Source organism: Poecilia reticulata, linkage group LG14, assembly GCF_000633615.1.
Source record: "Poecilia reticulata strain Guanapo linkage group LG14, Guppy_female_1.0+MT, whole genome shotgun sequence".
Lineage (NCBI taxonomy): Eukaryota > Metazoa > Chordata > Actinopteri > Cyprinodontiformes > Poeciliidae > Poecilia > Poecilia reticulata.
This window is the reverse complement of record NC_024344.1, coordinates 25,537,870-25,550,893: the sequence shown is the minus strand read 5'-3', so window position 1 is coordinate 25,550,893 and position 13,024 is coordinate 25,537,870. Positions and strand designations below refer to the sequence as shown.

At 40.5% G+C, this 13,024-nt stretch overlaps 1 protein-coding gene across 6 annotated transcripts in view; it reads right to left on the bottom strand.

The window, feature by feature from the left end:
* cadm1a (cell adhesion molecule 1a) overlaps positions 1-12,846 on the bottom strand; it is a 422,920-nt gene extending 410,074 nt beyond the window's left edge. The window contains exon 1 of one of the 6 annotated variants that reach the window (XM_008428594.2): positions 12,634-12,846. In XM_008428594.2, coding sequence (XP_008426816.1) covers positions 12,634-12,706 — 73 coding nt within the window. In that variant the 5' untranslated portion in view covers positions 12,707-12,846. The remainder of the gene's footprint in view (positions 1-12,633) is intronic. The other 5 variants (XM_008428590.2, XM_008428589.2, XM_008428591.2 and 2 more) reach the window with 5 other exon arrangements.
* Positions 12,847-13,024: the final 178 nt, after the last annotated feature.

Sequence of the window (13,024 nt, the reverse complement as noted above, 5' to 3'; positions counted from 1 at the left end):
CTTCTATGCCAGAACGTGATGGAAAACAGGAGAGCATACTTGCTGACTTACTGTCAGCTTGGTTAACGGCGTCTCCTTCATGCAGGGGGTTAGCGSCAGGATTAGCACACACTGATGTTTTAAAGTTACACAAGATGCAGAGAGAAAAAGCTGCATGGAGCATGCAGAACAAAAATAAATGTCACAAATTGAGCTGAGAGGAACATTGCAATTCATCCTAGTTATCAAACAATGCAGTCAGTCAAATTTAAATGAGAATCTCATACCTATGCTGGACTATTAGTCTGATTGTAGATAAAAAAATWAATAAAAGAATAATGGCTACAGGAGAAGTAAATTTCCACCAAAAAATGTTTTTTCTGATCAATTTTACATATTTGTAAGAAAAAGTGGGAATATTCTCAGATGGTCAAAGATTTTCAAGGGAGAAAAAAAAATTCAACCAATAAAGGCATAATTTTGCAATATTAAAAATTTGACATTGTAAAGTCAAATATTTATAAGAAAAATATTTGGAATTGACTGATATTATTAGGTCTGATATTTGGGACAAAACAACAGCAGAAGTCCTCTAAGAGTTACACTTAGAAGATGCACATCYGGATATTTKTCCCAAGTTTAAGTGACAAACCTGGACTACAACATCAATTTTCTCAAAGATCTGACTTTATAAAGTCAGAAAATATTTTTGTTTCAATATCATAAATGCCTTTAACGGAAAATAAAATTAGAAAGGGAATTTAACATTTTATACCAAGGAGCAACAAGTTTATGTTGATCTTATTCTGAAAATTATTCAAAATTCATTTGTGAAGTTTTACAGAAGGTAATGTGAACTAAAATATAAATTATGGCATCATAAATCAGTAGAACAGCTCTGGGTGAAGTTCGCCTCTGTCCCCACTTCTATTTGGTACCAGCACACCATGTACTACTAACCCATGTATGTGTATTTGGTGTTGAAAACTCATTCTTAATTCAGATCTGATTGTTCTCATTTATCTGGGTTCTTTACACCATTTGGACCAGATGAATCTCATAAAGAAGCTTCAGACAGATTATGAATCCTCCTCAAACCAAAATAACTGAATGATCTCCTCCRGGTAGATATTATTTAGAGTCAWACAACCGTATGTCCTTACAGTAAACTTTAAGTAGACTAAAATGACTTTAAATTGTTGCATCTCAGATGTAACAGAATAATTCAAAAGGTCAGCTTTAAGGAGACAGWTGTACCGGCTGTTCCGTTAGGATGAGTCAGGAAAACCAGGAGGAGTTAGAAAGGATCCCTCTCTTTAATCTCAATCGATCAGAAAGCCGCTGCCAGTTCCTCTACTTCTAAATGATGAACACACTCATTGGGCAGAAGAAACCCTTCCAGATGCCAAGCCGCCATTTTTTTCCCAGCTGTTTCTTTATATTATCTGGCAACGGGAGAAGCTGGAGCTCTAGCTCTGAGAGAAGTAAAATCAATCCGGGTTATGCTGAAAAATTCCCCTCACCTAACATACACTAATGTCRTTTAAATTACTGCAGTTACTCTTCAACTGTTTCACGTCATGGATGCAAAGGAAAAAGAAGAAGAAAACTGAATCTCTGAACCCATTTTATGAAAGAAACACACAGACAGTAGAGATGAGAGTGGAGAGCTTTACTCTTAATAGAGATTAAAACAGCACTGTTAGTCACAAGGTTAACACAATTATCCTATTTTACTCTAACAAGTATTACTGTGGAATGTGGACTACCCGGCTCTGCAGTGTCAAAAGATGTCATTGGTTCCCRTGATGAGGAACCGCATTGTGTCGTCTGAATAGTTCACAGTTAAAAGGAAATAACCCAGGGGAGCTGTGATCTTTTCTTAGAGAAGGAAATCAAATTACGGCCCTAAATGAAATTAATCTGTACTTTACATCCTTCCAATCTACAGTTTCTGATCAAAGGAGCGCCGCATTGTTCCCCAGTCACTACCATTTCTCCTCCGCATCCTCCGAATAGGACACAAAGAAAATGAGACGGTTTGTTATTGTGCTGTGGTTGTCTGGTGTTAGAGCAGAATGTATCAGTCAAGACAGGGTTACAATAGATGAGACAAAGGACGGAGCTGAGCACAGTGGGGAGACATGATCCTGTTCCACGGGAGACAGTGGAACAGCCTGAAGGGTCTCATCAGACGCACACTCACTGAAATGTAATACAAGCCGGAGCGTTATGGAAAACGGAAGACGGGCTCACGTGGCGCCACATACCTGCATTGTTTTCAGAAGGGCATTCGTTTCCCCTCTGATGATTACAGCACAACGCCAGCTGAATTGTTTGYTTGCTTGAAAGCTCAAATCATCCAMATTGATTTCTTTATTCGCTYATTGTTGAATCCGCCGTCGTGTCAATGGATGCSAGCAAAACAGGCCCAATTACAGCAAGCGACGCCTCCCTGCGACTCCAGAGCCGGGCAAAGATGATRGAGGCCTCAAACTGGGAGGAAAACGGACAATCAAAGACTGCTTATGGTCTGCACAAACTGGCACGCAAAATATTCCATGCTGTGACCCGACAATGGTTCACATGGGACGTCAGATTAGTTTTGTCAAGCATGTAAACCTGCAATTAGAGCATCTCAACAACCCATATGACCARACATGGTCATATGGGTATAAAATGCATAGAGGTTCAGGAGGACACACATAAAATATGTAAATCATAACAAACATGGCTGAGCTGTTTAACGTTAAACTGGCTCCGTCTGCAGATCATAAACACTAATCCTACGGCTTTGAACAAACTGTCACTTTGGCACAAAAGCCTCCAACACTGTCCTGATGGCGCCCCGCTCCGAGATGTTGCCAACAGATCTGTGACGCAAGCAAAGCAAATGCAATGGATTTGAACTCTTTGCTTTGACAACTGAATTATGTTTGGAATTATCCGACATTCTTAAACTGCACCTAAGCAGTTTTAGCAAAAACCAGTTATCCCGCAAGCGAACTGCACCTGTAGAGGATGTGGCCGRTKKGTCAAAATGATTCATTAGGCAACCAATGGAAGTCTAAAAATGAGCCAATATGGGATGCTCATAGTAACTGTATAAAAACAAAGATCTGGAGTAAAAATGTTTTTGGTTAAAGTAGAAATGCAAAACTTATTAGCACTACAAATAAAATAAACTASTWAAAATCCACAAATACTTGAGACCCACTCTAAAAATGCTATTTGAATAATTCACATRGCTTAATTTGCACAGCGGAAACCATCTTGGCATTACTGCAGAAGCCAATATCMACACTCTTCCTTACTTCTGCTTTTGGGGGTTCAGCCAATCACGTCAAGAAAATGAATGCCGCTCCTGGATTGGCTGTTTTGCAAACACCAGCCAATAACGTGTCAAGTAACATTCTGTCTGTGTACTGTCAGCTTCTCAAGCTGAATATTTTATATGTGCACTACGAGAATTTTTTTTTTTTTTWAATTAGTGAATTATGCAAATTTTCCACAAATAATTTGGAGCCATATTCCACAGAAAAAGCTGTAAACAGTGATCCATTGTACTAATTATCAAAGTCCCATTCCCTGGCATTTACCATCTCAGAAGTAGAATTTATAGACATTGTTTCATAATATTATGGGATGTTTCTCTCGATAATTATACAAGTAAAAAAAAAAAAAAAAAGAAAAAAATTTATGAAAGGACGAGATTTTACCAGAAGTTCATTTCCAGTATCCCAGTGCTTTTAGACAATTTTGTTCCTCCAAAATGTAAATTTAAAACATCCATACAAGTAAGAAATCTGTATAACATGAATCTTATTTAGCATCTTATTCTAACACATTGAATTTATTATTAATTCACACTTTAAGACTTAATAACCTTTAGTATTAAAAAACTAAATATTTTCTCAAAGTAAATGCATCCCTCAGTGGTGGAGAAGTGGATGGGCTGCTTCCTGGTGTCGGATGCAGAGGACGAAACCACCTGCCTGCAGCGGCCCTCTGATGCTGCCAGGGCTCCTGTGTGCTTCACAGTAAAAGGCCCTTTTTAGTTTCTTCTTTAGGAAACAAAAAGAAAAAAAAACAAGCTGCTTTTGAGGAGGATCTCAGAAGCCTGGATGTGTTTCCAGCTGACAGCTCACTGATGAAATCGGGGTAACAGTTGAGTGACTGATTGATAGGAGTCAGGCTTTGCCAATATTACAACATCAATCTCATTTAATGAGTTCATATTAAAGGTTTGTTTTCAAGCCCTGTGAGGCCAGAAGGAAAGGAACTGGATTCCAGCTGCTAAAGTTAGTAAGCCAATAAAAAATTTTTTTTTAAAAACTTGGTCTTTAAGCAAGAAGGAAAAAAAAACTGATTAATGCAGTGGCCTAGACTTCACCGGATTTTCCACAAAGAGCCAGAATTTATTTATATATATATATATATATATATATACAAAAATTTTTAAATCACCAGTGTAACCTGTGTAATACATCTTTATGATATAACCCAGTCGTTTGTGTCAGAGCTGTAAGAAAAGCCGTCCATGGCAGCGATGTCACAACCCAGCAGACACCAGGAAAGGTTTTGAGCTTCTAATCCAGACTTTTCTCCGTCAACACGGCCGCAGTGTGTATAATAAATACGCATGGATTTATATGCATGACGTGCCGAAGCACGTCCAGTCACAGTACGTCTGACAATCACAACAAAGCTGGGCCGGTGCTGGGACAACACACAGAAACAGAATAAATAAAGTAAATCCAGCTCAACGTGACAGCTGCTGTGACTTCATTTAACAGAGCCTCCAGATATTACGAGCCTCATTTTTCCCCAGACACAATGGACCGCTTCTGTCCAGTAAATGACCACATATGTTTACATTTGATTTTGTAAGTTATAAGAATGAACAGTGCTGGGAAAATATATTTCCTCTTTACAGATTTCTGCTGGTACTTTAATGGACAAAATGCTCTAAAACTTACCGATCTGAAGCAGAAACTTAATGAAAACTGAGTTCAACCTGACCACAAACATCCAGGTTCAATCACTACCAGACCTGCAGAACAAAGAAGCAACTCCAATAGAACCTGACTGACAACAAGAAGCAGACCAAAAGAAGACATAAATCATTACAGATGCATCGATATGACAATTCAGGGAGATAGAAATAAACACVATTACTGTGGTTGGYATCATATTTTACACATATACACAAAAGGCAACAAAATGGAAATATTGTCACAGCTTGACTTATCGGTCCGGTACACATTAAAATATGAATATCAGCCGACACTGATATATGCCGATAAATTGGCGTTACGTTAATTTTATTGCAATATTCACCACCAAGATTAAAACTACATTTACTTACACATAATGCAGTAAAAACCAACACCACCTTTTTATGAAATGTAGCGTTGGTTTGGATTAATCGAATGTGAAGTTTGACAATTTAAATTCTGGAAAATCTGGATTTTACTCCAGCAATGGACTCCTTGGGCTTCCATAGTTGGGCGTCAAATTTTGAGCAAGTCAAATGTTCATACAGTTCCCCAGTTCCACCAGCGAATGTGGACAGTAGGGGGCGCCAACACCTGTCACAGTGTTGGCACCCCACACACCMCCCAGTACAGCRTCGAAAGACCCATTCAGACTCTAAAAGAAATGAAGCTGGAATATCTTTGCTTTTCGTATCAAACGTGCGTTAAGCTCCAAAGAGCCGACTGTTTTTAATTCCACGTCTACAACCTGTAGAACAGCTTCTTATCAGAAAATGAACGGCCTCAGCTCAGCCTGGGAATTTATGTATGTGCACAAAGTAAAGCTGATTATTACATAACAGGGAAAAAAAATACAGAGTATATTCCATGTGTTACCTTTYATCTATGAATAAACAATCCCCAGCCCTGCAGGATTCTTTATTACTTATCTGCATTTGCTATATGCTAGCTGCAGGCCTCAACAAAACAACTCTTTAGAAGTGAATAGAATTTGCATTCACCTTTTAGGCATCACCGTTTTGTAAATACGAGCATAAACAATGAATAATGACTCTGATTTGGCTGGATTTTGCTGCTTTCATGGTCCGGTTGTTTCACCGTACCAAGCAGCACCTTAGCTGCTGTCAGTGTGGCAGATTGCTGCCCACGCCCCTGCTTTACTCCCCCCCCCCTCCCAATCCCTCAAGACATTTCGAATTGGAGGGTGCTTACTTGACATCCCATCAGTTGGCGGCTCACTAACAAGTAGGCCATAAACCTTTTTTTCTCCCTTTGATTACACTAAGTGCAGGGAGGCCAGATGCGACCCAGCAGTCATCTGTTGGCCTGCCAGCGCCGTCGCTCTGAGACTGACAGGGCAGCACGGCGCGGGTCACTGGGGGTCCGCCCCCCCTTCAGGAATACAGCCATTGTTCTTCATTACAGCAGGAGAGACTGCAGCGGGGGTTCAGAAGGAGAGCACGTCCATTTCCACACCTGTTTCCATCATGGCGGGGGGTCCTGGCTGAGCCACAACCACGCCGGAAGGTTCCTCTATCAGAAAGGCTGGCTGCTTTCTGACAGAGCATGGTGATGATACAAAGGGAAAAAAAACACAAAAACAGTTCAAAGTCGGGGTTTATTTTCCTGTAATGAAAAGATTGGTTGTGTAAAATCTGTGAAACTGTTGCAGGACTGCATCTCTGCAGAGTGGAGCCCAGCTCCGCAGTAAAACTCATCTTTACYAAGAGTTAGAGAGATTCAGAGAGCAGATCGTCATCTGAACAGCGCTGCATCATCTCAAGCCTCAGCTCCTCAACACTTAGCACCGATGCAGTAAAACGCCTCACCCACAGAGACTCTATACGTTTATTACCACCTTAAAGAGGGGAGGGAAAGCATAAAGGACAAATTCAATARGTCGTTTGGGCAGAACGCCACTTTTATGTCCAATTTGGGCTCCCCTCCTCAATTCCTAAAGCACAAATTCTACAGTTTGCGAAAGCTATGGTAAACATTTCTTAAAAAGGTCAGACTTTATGGAAGCTACACAAACTAACTACAGGAAAGAATAAACTAAGAATAGAGAGATTAAAGAATACAACTTTTAAAAAGACTTGAAATGCTAAACATGTTTCCATTTTTACCCACATCTGGAAAATACTTCAAACTSCACAAATTTGTAGACTATGTTGTAAAGGCAGACCTTTACACAGTGTACACTTTCAAATGCAACACCATGCTGGTGTGTTTACAACCTAACATGAGCAGAATTGGGAAGGAATGACCAAGTTTACTCTGGATCATCCATCCGTTCTCACAGCAACAGTCAGACCTGCAACACTTCTCCAAAAAACATTTTAAAACCAYTTTCATTCAACCAATATGTTGGTGMCTGGAAATGTCAGCAATCTTTCAGAAGATAACKAAAATATTAAAAGGAATATGAATGTTTAAAAAAAAAAAATTGCAGGAAMGAAAACTATGACAGCGAGGCTGAATGTATCGCAGAAAAGTTTCTCCGTTTTCAACTTCCCACTTAGCAAACCATTCCCACCCCGTGAACTAAACCGCTGCTCATCCGTTTTTATTTATTCATTCATTGAGATAACCACATTTCCTTACAACAGACCAAGTATTGATCACAGGAAATTGGTTTCAATAATTGGTTGTCAAAGTAGGCATTAAATCTCACCAAAGCAGGTTGAAACTGATGCATCCCATGGTAGACGCAGCAGTAAAAGTATGAATCCATTTAAGAAAACCAGTAAATGGAGTTYGGTTTTTTTTCCCTCTCAGATATCTCAGCATCTCCAAAGAGCCCAACGGTTCCTTCYATTATCCCCGAGTTCTGTTTACAGTTGAGKATAATCAATCAATCACCACATTAAGGAATGTGAAGCCGACAGATCATGCAGCCTCAGTTTATATGTCAGYGGTAATGTAGCGGTAAATAAAAAAATAAGAAAGCAGGCCAGAAAGCAGAAATGTACTCAGTATAAATCAAACTGTCAGCCATGCATTAATCAAGGCTTTACGCTCCAAATTAATCCATTTGCTTAGCTGTACAGTGGGGCTGTATATCTGAGAAAAAGGTGCCACAACAATGTCTGCATAAAACAGCGGGATCGGGTCCAAACGGACTCCATGGCTCCCAACGCGATCCACTTCCTGTTGTTCTGAGGAGCAGATGACCACATGCGAGCGGTAAACACGTCTCGGCGTCCATCAGCGGCAGACATGTTGGATTATCTGCCAGAGATTGCATCTATACACACACGAGGCATTACTAACGCTCTTATCCAAATCTAATAACTATCCGAGATCAAACAGAAAGCGGCGTGTAAAACGTGATGAGGGTCATCATCAGGTCAGCAGATAACAATACTCCTGTGCAGACGCCATAACAAGCCCGCACGACCACAACACGACACGGTTGGTGCTTGTCGGGATAATTGGTGGATTGCCACCGGAGCTTCAAGTCCCAATAAGCTGATGGCGGGAATGCTGCGTTAGCACAACTCAACACCTGGAAAGCAGAGTCTCCTGTTGCTGTAAGCCGATAAGCTGCAGGACTACTCCGCTTAATATTCATTCAAAGGCACCGCGCAAAGATTAAATCACATACCTTTCACTTATAGTAATATAGACACGTGTAAAATRAAGAGAGGCTAGATTAGAATCTATATTTGTTCTATGGTTTGTATTAGAGTCAAATAACACTTGAAAGGAATATATGATTTCATAATTCATGAGGGTAGGGAAATTAGGGAAGAAAGTGAAAGCCTACTTAAACTTTAATGTAATGTAGAAGCAAAACTCATGAATGCAATTTGGGTATTTTTAACCCGAGACGTGCAGGAACAGAAATATCCGTGCGTGTGCCGCTTTTATTGGCAGTGGCCAAGCTAAGGCTCTAMTGTGAGCATTTTATCTCAGCGCTTTTCATTTTTGTTGTGTAAATTGACGAATATGAGATGAGTCTTTGTATAATCGCTCCGATAGTCCTGGTGGAGTGCTTCRCCGTTTATCCATTTCTCTTTCCTGGACAGAATCACAGAAGGAGCTGCTGCTGTTTAGCTTCTTTGTTTTGTTTTCTCACAGAGTTCTCCTGAAACGCCGCTGCTGTGCTTCTCTCTCTCTCCTGTACACAATTACTGACATAAAAGTTAACTTTGTTTAATAGTTGTTTTTATTTTAAACATAGAAAGGATTTTTGACTAAATGTTTCCATCTCTAGTGGCATGACTTCCTGGCTAGAGCTGTTGTTGCTGTCATTAACTTTGAACAAAAGCTCTCAAAACTGTTCTATAGAAAGTACTCCTGGCTCAGGGGTCCAGTCTAAATGACTGCTGACAGGGTGAAATGGTGTACAGTGAACCCCCACATAGCATTGACAGATTCCCAAAATCAAAGCTTTGACAGACTTTTATGTAGAGTGCATTTAACTATTCCAAAGGAAATGCAGATGGGARGCAGAAATAAGTGGCACAAAGCCACTTGAAATGCCATTCGCTGACTTTTGCAAAGTAACCAATCCAGSAACCCCATTCATTTCCTTGGCACCAATTGGCTGAAGCCCAAGAGAGAAGCTAAGAAAGACCACAGATGTTAGCTTCTGTGGTAGTGAGGCGTTTTCACAATGCTTATTAAGATATATTTTGTGTTTGAACTATTAAAATAATCAGTTGTAAGTTGAGGTGCAGACCTTTGTGGAAGTAGCTAAGACCAGTTTCTCGTGCAAGTATCAGCTGATGGCTGATCCCAACGTTAAGGAAACTGGAGCAGATTTATTGCATTGGAGCTGGTTTATCTGCGCGTTCTTAGTTGTGCTTTGAAGGAATTGTCAGATTTCAGCTGCTTTCACATGGTTGTAGTCCCTGACCTCCATGAATATTACGGTATGCCAAATGCTGTTAGATTTCTATGGGTCTTCTCCAACGTAGCTGCATTTCCATTACAAATATATGAAAAACTGTCAATGTCCCGCTAATCTCGAAAAACATATTGTGCCGTTTGCATTAAATAAGCAATTAAAATCACACGTGGATAAGTTTGTTCACACGGTAAGTTATTAAAAACATGCCACGTCATCTTCCTCCAACTACTTCCTGTTTTCTTCTTCATGGTTTTCACCAGTRGCAACACCCACTGGTTGTTGATCATGTGATGCAAAGAAAATTTAAAAAGAAAAAGGGGGTTTCCATTGMAGTTTTGCCAAATAAACCAATTTTCAAAAACAAAAAAACAAAAACATTTCAACCTAGTGTCAAAACTTTTTATTAAAAAACAAACTTTTTTGAAATCAACATTTCCATGAAGCAAATGTATTTTCAAAATGTCAAATTGTGCAATTAAATGGCTATAAGTAGGAAAAGGATGCTGAAACTGAATCAAAAGGTGGTTCCAACTATCATCTTAAGGCTATGAGAAATTCTCCAAACTGTCATTTTAATATATTATTTTAATAAATTAGTTAATTTCTCATTTTGTAAAGCACGTGTCACATTAAAAGTGAAATTAAGTTTTTAGTTCAATTATCAAAGTCTGATTTTAATAGGTGTCAACACTTCTGAGAGCTTCTGTAAATCCTTTTGGTGATCTAAACAGAACAAATACAGAAGTTTATGTTTACTTCTGGGTTATTTCTCTGCATTTTCATCCAGGAAACACAACAAGCCACACCCACTCATCTCTAGTTTGCAACTAAATTATMATTTTTTTGAGTTTGAATGGTGGATGGAATGGAACCTGGTTCCAGATTAGCTGCATGGATAGTAATGGCAGCTGGACGGTGGATTATGGCCTCAGCTTTCACACCTTCGTATGAGGGAGGGAAAAAGAAAAATCAGGCTGTAAATGCATGGGCACAATGTGATCTCAGAGTATGCAGCTGGAGGTGAATAATTGATACGCTTTGTGCCAGAGTGCCCCGAGTTCTGTGTGAAATCAGTGGAGCCATTACCATGGAGGGAGAGCAGACTCAGTCTCTCTCTGCTGCTTTTCACTCATTCACTGACTCGCTCCGAGGAGAGAAGAGGGAAACACGGCTCTGCATCCATTTCCCATTTCAGTGGATAAAACTGGATTAGGTCTTGTGGATAATCCACAATGTGACTAACATCTGCCTCCCCTGTCATTCTCACCACTAGAGAGGCTGGAGCTTCGGTCATGAAGAGCAGCCTGGAACATTTAAGTTGATGATTTACTGCCTGCACCGACCGGCTGTTTAAATGCAGAACTATACTGGAAGTCAGCTGGGAGAGATGCTGAGCCGTGAAGCCGTTCTGCACAGATCACACCATCAGCGGCGGGGAAATCATGTCGCATCTTAAACTGAAGCCCATCCGCTCCCTGAAACCTTCCAACTCAGAGCAGGAAGCTTCGACGTTTCCCCCCCTGCAAACACATCTGCGGTGGAATGAACGCACAGTCCCGCAGCGGCTCAAACAACTCCGGGATTTATTTATAATTTTTTAATTATCATTTATTAGATGTCACGTGGATCACCGTGGAAATGCTTTTACTTTCCCAACGCATGCATCCACTCGGCTACTCCAAACCCAACTCACTGAGTTCTGCTGTTTATTTCGTAATCCCCCTCCCCCTTAATTTCGAATTAGTCGCGCACGTTTCTTCTCTGGTACGAAGTGCCACTGGTGTTTCGTACTTTTTTTGTAACATACTTATAAATTTTTGCAAAAAAATCTCGTTGGGCGACTCTAATAATCAAGCATTGTTATTTTTATTGATCAGGAGGTAAAGCAGCTCACACTAGAATCAAAAACGTAAATAAAATCAGAGCAGAAAATGGAAAACTAAATTTCGATATTTCTATTATTTGTTTCCATAATAGAGAGAAATGTTTAACCGCAGAGCAAAACAAACTGATAAGCTGTGATTGGAGAAGGTAGGCAAGATATCGGGATAGGAAGACTGCTATTGACCTGGCGCCATCTCAACATTAAATCCAGAGATTAATTACAAAACATACCGATTTGCAGCATGTCTTTGCGCCGAATTAATCAAAACATGCGCATTGTTATCACCACAGAGTATCCAAACAAAACACTCGGGAGAAATTTCCGAGTCGATTGAAACAAGTTAAATGAACAAAGTTGCTTATGGAGTTCCGCTGTGACACGCTGAAGCTGCAGCATAGAGGAGTTTCCACGCACTGCTGCTCTGTCCGTTCAGAACACGCCACAAAGTAACCTCCGGGACAGAAACAGCAACAATGCGACCAGGCACATAAACAAGCAGGTTCATATGTCTTCACATCACGCAGAAATAGAAGTTATTCTTTTCTAACACTTATTTTCTTAAAGCAGTTCCCAGAGGAGGTGGTGGTGAAGGAGGGAGAAGCGGTTTCAGCCTCCAGTCAAATGGTGAGCGGTCCAAAGTGATGTATCGGCTGGGCATCGCCTCTGCAACGCCAAAAACACCCAAACCTGCCCTGTTCTGCTCAGAGCTTCAACTTTAGACATGTTCTCCTACTTGGTGAACAACATCTCAGCTGAATCCAAACAGCGCTACCGCGGACGACTTCCCACAAAAAAATAAAAAAATAAAAAAGACAAAAAAAAGCTGCTAAAATGACACTCCACCGCATCTACATCCGCGGAAATGCGGGAACAAAGGGCGTCCTCCGTCCACGCACAAGCAGAAAAAGTCCTACCTTTGTGAAGAGCCGCTGGAAACGCGAAGAGAAAGAGAATAGTCGCCAGAGAGCCGCTGCGAGCGTTCGCCATGTTGGACACCTGCTTCAGAATGACAGCGCGAGGCAGCTTCACCTACAGCGGGACTCGCTTAATGAGATGCGGACAAGGAGGGAGGTTCTAGCTTCCACACAGCCTCCTGTTCCCAGCTGCTTGACATGGACGCGCTTATATAATACGTACCATTCTGAAATTAAGCTTAGGGAAAATATTTACATTCAAGGCTTTGCTACAGGGGCAGGGGGGAGTGAGTAACTCTTCTTCTTTTTTTTTTTTTTGCATTCCATCATTATGGAAAATGACTGGCGTTTATTCATGCAGGTGCATCTCAGTAAAATGTGATGTTTATAT